Raw genomic sequence first — 11405 nt, forward strand, 5'->3', positions numbered from 1 at the left:
TTGCTTACTGTTTTTGGTTCTCTGTGCCTTAAATATTGAGTCTGTTCTGGTCTGGCTATGGTCTGAAGAAGTGGGTCTGTCCCACAAAAGCTCACCTAATAAACCATTGTGCTAGTCTTTAAAGGCTACTTGACTGCTTTTTGTTTCAAAACTTTTCTGTTAGTTTATAAGGTGCCACAGGACCCTTTGTTGCTGTTACAGATCCAGACTAACGCAGCTACCCCTCCGATCTTTATCAATAGATTCCTGTTGTTTAGGGCCAGAAGTGACCCCGAGATTATCCAATCTGACCTCCTTTCTAAATCAGGCTAATGAAATTCACTCACGTACCCATCATCTTCTGTATAACTTTGGCTTGGCTTAAAATATGATTTTACCTCACAGAATCTCAGAGCGGCATGAGGAAAGAGACCTCAACTGCCACATCGTCAGATCCATTGCCAAGGATTTTGTTTGTTAATTTGTTTGTTTTTGTGTAGAACCCACCCAAGACAGATGCCTGTCCAGTCTCCTTTGCAGAACCTCAAGTGAAGGAGCTTGTGTTACTTCCTGAAGCATCTCCTCCATTGTACTACTCTGCTTAAAGTAGCAATATAAACCTGAGAGTTGAACCAAATCTGGTCTGTCCTAGTGTGAATGTGCTGCTTCTTGTCCGCAGCAATGTGGCAAGAGAAACAAACTTTGATCTTTTTTGTTTTTGTTTTTTTTTTGTTTTGGTTTTGGTTTTTTTTGGCAGACTTTCCAGTACCTGAAGAGCATTATCACATCCCCCATAATCTCCTGTTTCCCAAGCTGAGCATAACTGTTTCTTTCACACTTTGCTGCTGTTGGTTGCATTTCATTCCTTTGAGCATCATTGTCACTCTCTTTTGAATCAACTCCACTTTCTCTATACCTTCCTAAACAGTGGTGAACTTGACCGGTACTCCCACTAAAACCAGGTTTTCGGAAGTCATGTTGATTGGCATTAGTTATATTCCTAGACCTTTCTAACTAGTTTCATACCAAATTCTCCATCATCTCTTAACCTTCCCTGAAACCGAAAGAAAACGGCTTTTCTTCTAGATGCCCTCTTCAGCTCCCAAATAAGGAAAAGCGCTTCCTTTCAAAAGCCTTTTGGGAAAAAGCGATGCTCCATAGGCAATTTTTTTCAAAGAGCAGTCCTCATGGCGGTGGATTTTTTGATCCCTGGCCCATTCTTTTAAATGAGCACGGGCTGTGTCAACCCTCTCTATTAAATGAGTGGATCAACCTTTCAATCCGATGGGTGGCTGTTCTCTTTTGAAAGAAGGTCTTCTGGAAGAGGTCTTACAAAAGATCATCTTTCAGAAGATCGCTGTAGTGTAGATGCGGCATAAGTGTCTATAGATATGTGAGTGTTGGGAACCCTATTGTTTGTCCATTTAATGTAATCGGTTCATGCTTTACTTTGTTCTCCTCCATGATAGGCTCCCTGTTTGTCTCATCTCTAAATTAAATTGTTCCTGGCTTTTCAGTCTGACTAGACATGGCAGCCACATTTATGCTCATAGCCTGTCTCAGAGAACCCCTTCTTATCGTCTATATCCTTTATCTCAACACTGAGGGACAATCTATAGCCATTCTCATGTTTTATGCTGGTGTCTAAGAAGAATTCCCACTGTATGGGCTTGTCTACACTAGCTCCCTAGTTCGAAGGGAGCATAGTAAGTAGGGTGTTGGGAGTTTATTAATGAAGTGCTGCCATGCATATGTAAATTTTGAGGAGTAAAGGGACTTCAAAGAACCCCACTCTTCATTCATAAACTCCCAATACATTACTTACCATGCTCCCTTTGAAGTAAGGAGCTAGTGTAGACAAGCCCTATGACATACAGCAATTATTGAGACATTGAGCAACCTAAAATATGGAATAAGCATTATTTGGAAAAATCATAATTCATAATTCATCTCACTGAATAATGAAAATGTCATTTTCCAGAGTGTGAAATAGTGACTAATGGAATTTACCTGCAAGAACAGACTCCATTAGTCCATGTATTATCTCTTTTTCTCTCCACCCAGGCATTCGTATGGCGAGCATCACCCTAGATTTTGGGCACACACAAGAAACCAAGAAAACACACAGAAGCAGGAGACACCATTCTTCCTCCGAGCTGGACACCCTCTCTCCTTCATGTCAGATTCCAACACAACCTACTTTATTAACCCCTCCACCTTCATCCTGCTGGATATCCCTGGCCTGGAGATGGCCCATGTCTGGATCTCCATCCCCTTCTGTGCCATGTGCACAATATCCATCTTGGGGAATTTCACCATCCTGTTCATTGTGAAGACCGAGATGAGTCTCCATGAGCCCATGTACTATTTACTCTGCATGTTGGCCATCAGTGACCTGGTTCTGTGTACATCCACCCTGCCCAAAATGTTGGCAATCTTCTGGTTCAATTCCAGGGAGATCAAATTCAGTGCTTGCCTCACTCAGCTATACTTCATTCACTGCTTCTTAGTGATGGAATCAGGGATATTCGTGGCCATGGCTTTGGATCGCTACGTGGCCATCTGTGATCCCCTCAGACATTCCACCATCCTGACAAACCACAGCATGGTTAAAACTGGCCTGGGCATATTGCTGTGTGGTGGCATGATGGCATTATCGTACCCCTTCCTGGCGAGGCAATGGACATATTGCAGAACCAACATCATCCCCCACTCATACTGCGAGCACATAGCTGTAGTGAAGCTGGCCTGTGCCGATATCAACATAAGTAGTTACTATGGTCTCACTGTGGCACTTGTGGTGACCGGTCTGGATGTGTTTTTTATTACTGTGTCCTATATACAGATCCTCAGGGCCATCTTCAGTCTTCCCACAAAGGAAGCCCGGCTCAAGACTTATGGGACTTGTGGTTCTCACGTCTCTGTCATTTTAGCCTTTTATATCCCAGGTCTCTTCTCCTTCCTCACGCACCGGTTTGGCCACAATATGCCCCTGCCTTTCCACATTCTCTTTGCTGACATTTATCTGCTAGTACCCCCCATGCTACACCCCATCATCTATGGGGTGAGGACCAAACAAATTTGGGACAGGCTGCTCTGGCACATTACTCACAGGGACTTATGTTTTCTCCTGGTGCTTTGGCTCTCAGACAGACCTGTGTGCAGAGGTGGCTGATGACATGGTACTGGGCTCTCTTACGTAATTGACTAGGTGATGAAAGGGACATTAAGCCCTTTCTTGACCTTTCTTTGTTTTATCTGTGTGATAATCTGGAGAATCCATCTACGTACAGTTCAGAGGCTTGGGAGCTTTCTTTTTATTGATAAGTGTGTGATGGAGTGGGGGGAGTGCATGTGTGAGTCAGGCTGGATGTCTGAGGCAAGCAGCAGCTCCCAGTGGCTAAGGATGACCCTGGGTCTACAACTGGTAGGTAACACCTCTGACTGAACAAAGAGCAGGGAGGAGCTAAGCTGGGTTTTGAATCGGGGGCGGCAGTTAGAGGCTAGGAAAAGGGAGAGCTGGAAGGCAGCCAGCCTGAGGAGGGGGAAGCTACACCCCAGAGGGGCACCCCTCGGGGTCTTCTCCCCAGGACAGGTTGGAAGGACTGTCTCTGGCTGCTGTGCTGTCGCTTCTGTGAGAAACTGGGCTTCTGTTGCCTAATAACACTTGTGTTGTACCTGCTGAGTGAGAGTCACTCCTGCCAGCGGACGGGGTGCAGTGGAGGGGGACCCCTGAACCCCATCACACTGGTGTCAGAAGTGGGATGCACTGCACCCACGGATGAGCTCCCAGCAGTGGCTGACTGAGCGCAAGAGAAGGAAGGAGTCTCACAAGAGCCAGAGGGGGAACAGAGCCATTCCTGCAGCTGCTGCTGGTGAGTGGATACCCCGGGAGATAGCGGGGAGATGGATTATACCCGACTCCTGAAGGCAGAGCTAGCGGGGCTGTGCAGAGAGAGGGGCCTGACCATGGGGAAGGCGACCAAGGCTCAGCTGATTGCCCAGCTGGAAGAGAATGATCGATCTGGGGGGGCAGAGCCTGTCCCGGCAGAAAGTGGCTGGTCAGCCTCGGGAAGCGTTTCGGATTCTCCGACAGGAGCAGGGGCTCGACGCCATCAGACAGACGCGGTGCCCGCCAGGTCGTGCTCAGCTAGCGGTGGTCCATCGCGGGCAGAGTCCCCCGCCACAGAGCTGCGACGGCTGGAACTCGAGGTGAAATTAAAGGAACTGGAAGCCCAGGAACGGCAGAGGGAGCACGAGCGCCAGCTACAAGAGAGACAGCGGGAGGAGAAAGAACGAGAATGGAAGGAGAGAGAGCGAGAGCGGGAGCATGAGCGAACCATGGCAGAGGCGAGACGCCAAGAGGCCCCAGCTGCGGTAAGCGGGGAGAGGGCCAGACGGATCGGGGTGGCCAGTCACTTGGAGACGCGCGTGCTGGCCCAGTGTCAGGACCCAGGGGACATGGACGAGTTCCTTACTGCCTTTGAGTGAGCCTGTGAGTTGCATGAGGTTCCCCCAGATGAGTGGCTCCGGCACCTCACCCCCTTGCTGGGACAGAAGGCCGCAGCGGTGCTCAGCCGGCTGGAGGGGCTGCAGCCGGGGGACTATGAACGGTTCAAACAGGCCCTGCGGCATAAGTTCGGGCTGACTCCGGAGATGTACAAAAAGAAGTTCCAGGAGGCGCAGAAGAGGCCAGAGGAAACCCATGTAGATACAACCGCCTGCCTGAAGCAATACTACCAGAAGTGGGCATTCGGAATGGGAGTCCAGTCCATAGAGGACCTGATCGAGCTGGCAGTCGTGGAGCGATTCTACGAGATGTGCGCACCTGACCTGAGGGTGTGGCTCGTGGACCGGAAGCCGGGGGACTCACACAATGCAGGGAAACTGGCAGAAGACTTCACAAACAGCCGGGCCAGGTTTGAAAGTGAGCCCCACAAAGAGAGGGAGTCCCGGAGAGAGAGGGAGTCCTGGAGAAACCGAGAATCTCAGAGAGACTGGCCCCTAACTGTACGACAGAGGGGACCACCTCTTGGGCAAGCCCAGGAAAGAGGGGCCACCCACCCATCCCCCAGAGAGCCAAACAGAGCCTGGACAGAGCAGCCGGCCCGAGGGACACAACAAGACCCAGGCTGTTATCGCTGTGGGCGAAAGGGGCATAGAGCAGCCCAGTGCCCCAGACTCCCAGACAGGTTGAGCAGGCCAGGGGGTCATGGAGTCAACTGGGTGGGGTCCCAGAAGCCAGAGGGGCTGGCGGCCAAGGCGGGTGGTGCTGACAATGGGCACTCGGTTTGGGCCGAGTCCGCCCCACAGACCAGCTCCTCAGGGGGACCAAATGCTCAGAGGTCAGTTTACAGAGTGGGGGCGGCACTACCTCTGTGGAGCAAGTGTCTCAAACACCTCGAAGTAGACGGGAAAAAGGTCACGGGGTTCTGGGACTCAGGCGCTGACGTGACGCTGGCCCGACCCGGGGTGGTGGCACCGGGCTGCTTTATACCCAATTCCCACCTGACGATAACAGGAATTGATGGGACCCCTTTCAAGGTGCCCATGGCGAGGGTGCACCTGAAATGGGGGAAGAAGGAAGGCCCCAAGGAAGTGGGCGTGCACAGCCATTTGCCGGCGGATGTACTGATGGGGTCTGACCTGGAGAACTGGCAAGGTGAACGCCCTCGTGCCCTGGTCCTGACCCATAGCCAAAGAAAACGAGGGGTGCGCTCCCCAGATTCAGGGGTACAGGCCCAGCCAAAGTCACAGGAGCCACAGGGGCCAACCCTGAGAGAAAGGGGGCCCCCAAAAACCAGATCTCACAGGCCAGGGGTGCTGGAGCCAGGCAGGGATGGGGAAGTAGCATCCGCCCCTGCCCCAGCGGAAGAATTCCAGGCAGAGCAGCAGAGAGACCCCTCCTTGCAGAAGCTGAGGGAACTGGCCAGTCTCAGCCCAGCTCCACAGCTGGGGGAGGGCTGCAGGGAGAGATTCCTGTGGGAAAAAGGATTCCTGTACCGGGAGTGGGCTCCCAGATGCAAAGCAGAGCCATGGAAGGTCCAGAGGCAACTGGTGGTCCCCCAAAAGTACCGGCGCAGGTTGCTGTACCTAGCCCATGATGTCCCGCTCGCAGGACACCAGGGGATCCACCGCACCAGGAGAAGGTTGTTACAGAACTTTTTCTGGCCAGGGATCTTTGAAGCTGTCTGTCTGTATTGCCTGTCCTGCGATCCCTGCCAGAGGGTGGGGAAGAGCTGGGACAAGGGGAAAGCTGCCCTGAGGCCGCTGCCCATCATAGAGGAGCCTTTCCAGAAAGTGGCTATGGACATAGTGGGACCCTTCAGCAAGGCAACGCGTTCGGGGAAGAAATATATTTTGGTAGTGGTAGATTTTGCCACGCGATACCCAGAAGCTGTGGCCTTGACCTCTATCGACACTGACACCATGGCAGATGCCCTGCTGTCCATTTTCAGCAGAGTGGGGTTCCCCAAGGAGGTCCTCACAGATCAGGGGTCCAACTTCATGTCGGCCCTACTGCAAAGCTTGTGGGACAAGTGTGGGGTCCGGCACACCTGGGCCACAGCCTACCACCCGCAGACCAATGGGCTGGTGGAGAGGTTCAATGGGACTCTGAAGCGGATGCTGAGAACCTTCATGAATCAATACCCCCATGACTGGGACAAGTACTTACCCCACCTGCTGTTTGCATACAGGGAGGTGCCCCAGGAATCCACGGGGTTCTCCCCATTTGAGCTGCTGTACGGAAGGAGGGTACGGGGACCCTTGGACTTGCTCAGAGAAGAGTGGGAGGGGACGGCCTCTCCTGAAGGGGAGTCAGTGGTACAGTATTTACTGACCTTCCGGGAAAAACTCACCAAGCTCATGGGCCTGGCCAGGGAGAACGTCTCCATGGCCCAAAGGAAGCAAAAGGTCTGGTATGACCGTAATGCCCGGGCCTGAGCCTATGCCACCGGGATCATGATGGTCCTTGTACCTGTGCGGCGGAACAAGCTGCAAGCGGCCTGGGATGGGCCCTTCAAGGTTGTCAAACAGCTAAATGACGTGAATTATGTGGTGGAACTGTCGAACCGGGCCCACAGCCACCGGGTCTATCATGTGAACATGATGAAACCTTACTGGGACAGGAAGGGATCCTCAAGAAATCCATTTTGGAGTACTTGGAAGAGGGGAAAGTGATCAAAAGTAGTCAACATGGATTCACCAAGGGCAAGTCCTGCCTGACCAATCTGATTAGCTTCTATGACAAGGTAACAGGCTCTGCAGACATGGGGAAGTCAGTGGATGTGATATACCTTGACTTCAGCAAAGCTTTTGATATGGTCTCCCACAACATTCTCGACCATAAGTTAAGGAAATATGGTTTGGATCCTTGGACTATAAGATGGATAGAAAGCTGGCTTGAAGGTTGGGTCCAACGGGTAGAGGTCAATGGCTCAATATCTGGATTGCAGTCAGTTTCAAGTGGAGTGCCTCAACGCTCGGTTCTGGGGCCGGTGTTGTTCAACATCTTTATTAATGACCTGGATGAGGAACTGGATTGCACCCTCAGCAAGTCTGAGGATGATACAAAACTAGGGGGAGAGGTAGATACATTGGAGGGTCGAGAGAGTATCCAGAGTGACCTGGATAAATTGGAGGACTGGGCCAAAAGACATCTGATGCGGTTCAACAAGGAGAAGTGTAGAGTCCTGCACCTGTTGCGGAAGAATCCCAAGCATTGTTACAGGCTGGGGACCGACTGGCTCAGCAGCAGTACGATGGAAAGGGACCTAGGGGTTACGGTGGATGAAAGGCTGCATATGAGTAAACAGTGTGCCCTTGTAGCTAAGAAGGCTAACGGTATATTAGGGAGCATTAGGAGGAGAATTTCAAGCAGATCTAGAGAAGCGGCTGTTCCCCTCTATTTGGCACGGGTGAGGCCACATCTGGAATATTGTGTCCCGTTTTGGGCCCCTCCACCAGTATACAAAGAACCAAGACACCTGAAGGATGCAAGGCATAGCTACAAGTCCCCTTCACCGTTTTTCTTAATGTTCTAAAGTTACATCTCTCTTTTCCTTTGTGTTAACCTGGTATTGGTTAACGTCTGTGTCCTGGTTTTTTGCTTTTGGAGCTGAGATTTCCCAAGTCGTCTCTCCCTGGTTTCCTCATTATTACTTGGGTGGGGGCAGCGAATTGTATCCCCACATTCTAAGGGTTTTTAGGATTTTTTGGGGGGGGGAGTTTATACCAAAACCTGGTAGATAAAGTTTTGGAGGTACTTTTGCTGGCCCCCACTTCTGCATTTGTCTTGCTAGAGTGGGGAAGGAGCCATGACAGATGTGGATGTGCTAGAGCAGGTTCAGTGGAGGGCAACAAACATTATTAAGGGGCTGAGGCACGTGACCAGTGCGGAGAGGCTGATGGATTTGGGCTCATCTAGTTTGCAGAAGAGAAGACTGAGGGGTGATTTAATAGCAGCCATCAACTTCCTGAAGAGGAGCTCTCAAAGGGATGGAGAGAAACTGTTCTCAGTGGTGACAGACAGCAGAACAAGGGGTAATGGTCTCAAATTACAGAAGGAGAAGAGTAGGTTGGATATTAGGAAAAACTACTTCAGCAAGAGGGTGGTGAAGCACTGGAATGTGTTGCCTAGGGAGGTGGTGGAATCTCCATCCCTGGAGGTTTTTAAGTTACAGCTTGACTTCAAGCTCTATGATTCTAGGAATTCGCATAAAGTGTCTACAAAGCTCCCTGAAATTCGACCCAACTTTTTTCCGTGTTGAATCTCCATGTGACCAATGTCCCATACAAGTTCAACAGCAGGAGCATGGAATTGTGAGTACCTATCCCACAACGCCTTAGCCCTGGTTGCTTGTGGGTGTTTGATGTTTGACTCCCAGAATTCCAAGCACTGTCCCAGAATTCACGGCATCAGTAACCATGCTAAAAAGAACCAGAGACTGTGCCATTTCCTGCTGCAGCATTTCAGTGCAAGCATGGATCCCCAGACATTCCAAAGCTTAGCAAAGATTGCTTTGAAAATCACAGTGGCTGTCATGCAATTTGTTCTTCAATTCCAATGCTCAGTGACGGTTGGCTATCATAATGCTGCTGCTGCTGCTGCTGCTGCTGCTGCTGCTGCTGCTCATGATGATGATGACAAAGATGATGACAAGGATGGTTTCTAAGAGCAAATCTCCCAACTGCAGTCCAAACACTCACAACTGCTGGCTGCCATGACTGCATTGCTGAATTGTGTCAGTGAAGCAGCAGTTTTGGACTCATGAGACCAGCACACACTGGTGAGACCACATCATTTTGGAGTCCTGGGATGACCAGCAGTGGCTGCAGAAATTTCGCATGCACAAGTCCTCTTTTCTGGAACTTTGTCATCTGCCCGCCCATGCTCTAAAGCACAGCAACACCAAAGTGAGGCCAGCTTTAATGGTTCACAAGTGAGCAGCAATCTCATGGTGGGAGTTTGCAACACCCGACAGTTACCAGTCAGTGGCAAATCAATTTGGGGTAAGCAGATCAACTGTGGGGGTCCGTAGTGATGGAGGTGGCCCAAGTAATTTGTTGGCGTCTCCTCAGGAAAACTGTGACCCTGGGAATTGTACAGGCCATTGTGGATGGCTTTGCTGTCTGGGGCTTTCCCAACTGCAGTGCCACAATAAATGGTATGTACACCCCAGTCATGCCCCCCAGCCCACCTTGTCTCAGGGTATATAAACTGAAAGGGGTACTTCCCCATGGTGATGCAGGGGCTGGTAGATCACAAAGGTCTTTTTACTGGCATGAACATTGGCTGGTCAGGGAGGGTTCACAACGCACCCGTATTCCAAAATTCGGGACTGTAACTGTTTCTTTCTCACTTGTATGGGACCCTGGACTGTGGTCCCTGACTCAAAATAGGATCCCTACTACTGAATTACATATTTTCTCCCACATATGACACCCAGAAGTCAGGTGCTGTTTCTGAATGGTATCAGTTTGTGAAATGAAATAGTGAGTTAAACAAGCTGAGGCGGTCACTTGCCCTTGAATGGGCTCTTCCTCTACAGTTTGAGCTGCGATGAAGAAGCCCTGGCAGCTCCCTTACCCCTTGTGCCTGCTGCTTGGCCTGCAGCTCATGGTGAGCTCCATGCGTTCGGATGGGGGCTGCATCTTGCCCATGGCTTTCCTGCAGCCCTCTGACCAGTCCTGACTCACCAGTGGTGCCATTTCGCATTGTGGTGAGGCTGGGGACAGCAAATTCTACTGTCATTCCAGGGGATACTTATGCACCTGAAGTGTGTAGGGTTTGGGATTTTTTTTGTGGGGGTGGAGGTGCCGAGAGGCAAATAACTTAGAAATCAGCTGATATATTTCCATCAGTAATAAATGCGTTACCTGTAGATAGGGAAAGCAAGAAAAAATGTGTTTTGAAAACTTGCTTGAGTTAAAATTCAATTATATAAAACTTCTGAACTGGACTTGTAATAAATGTCTCGCCTCGACAAAGCCCTGGCAGGGCTGATCTGATGCTTTTGGTCCTGATTAGAGGAGGGGGCTGGACTCGATGGCTTTTTTAGGTCTCTTCCAGCTCTATTATTCTATGATTCTATGATTCTATGAAATGGACAAGTGAATGAACAGATCTATCAACAAATTATGTCTGGTATTAGGATATTTATTTTGTATACCTTGACATGCTATGTAGTGGTTTTTGCTGTTTTGTGGTAGTCATAGTGGCTCCTGGATGAGAGCCACGAAGTGAGCGAAGTAATATCTTTAAAGCCGCAACTACACGCACTGTGTGCTACTTCAGAGTTGAAATCGATGTTAGGTGGCAAGACATAGAAATTGCTATCACCATCAGAAGACAGGAATAGCACCCTACTTCAACGTTCAACGTCGGGGTAGGGCGTGTGTAAACGATCCACTCCCACCACTCGGTGCTAGTGGGATATCTCCATCGCTGGTGGAGCAACCGGCAGAGGGACTGGGGGGGCCCCATGATGGCCTGGGGTGGCCCCTTCACCTTCAAGGAGGTGCAGTGCTGGACAGACTCCTGCACAGCACTGAGCACTGAGGCCCCTGCCTCGGCGACAGCCCTGATGGCCTCTGGTTGCTGCTGCAGCAGCTGTGGGCATCCATAGTTGCGTGCACAGGGTCTGTAACCCTGGTGTCAGCTCTGCAGACCTCGTGCTGTGCAAGCTGAGTGTGTCTGGGAGGGGCCCTTAACGGTTTGCTGCTGCCCTAGAAGGGGTAGTCCACCCTGTGACCCTGTCCTCAGGCTTTCCTGGCCCCTTGTTTTGAACAGGGCAGTTTTTGTGCGTAGATTCTCCTCCCCAGGGCCCTTTTCGATGTTGTGCAATGCTACGTTGACGTTGAATATCAACAGCACCCCTGTCCCCGAGGACGTGTGGATGCTACGCATCGAAGTAGCTTGTTTC

The 11405-nt window shown here is 50.6% G+C and overlaps 1 protein-coding gene across 1 annotated transcript; it reads left to right on the top strand.

Moving 5' to 3' along the window:
* Positions 1-2155: 2155 nt before the first annotated feature.
* LOC142002064 (olfactory receptor 52R1-like) lies at positions 2156-3154 on the top strand. Its single transcript, XM_074977883.1, has one exon. It carries the CDS (start codon positions 2156-2158, stop codon positions 3152-3154), a length of 999 nt encoding a protein of 332 aa, XP_074833984.1.
* The last annotated feature ends 8251 nt before the right edge of the window (positions 3155-11405 follow it).

The sequence above is a fragment of the Carettochelys insculpta genome, chromosome 1 (assembly GCF_033958435.1).
Source record: "Carettochelys insculpta isolate YL-2023 chromosome 1, ASM3395843v1, whole genome shotgun sequence".
NCBI classification, from domain to species: Eukaryota; Metazoa; Chordata; order Testudines; family Carettochelyidae; genus Carettochelys; species Carettochelys insculpta.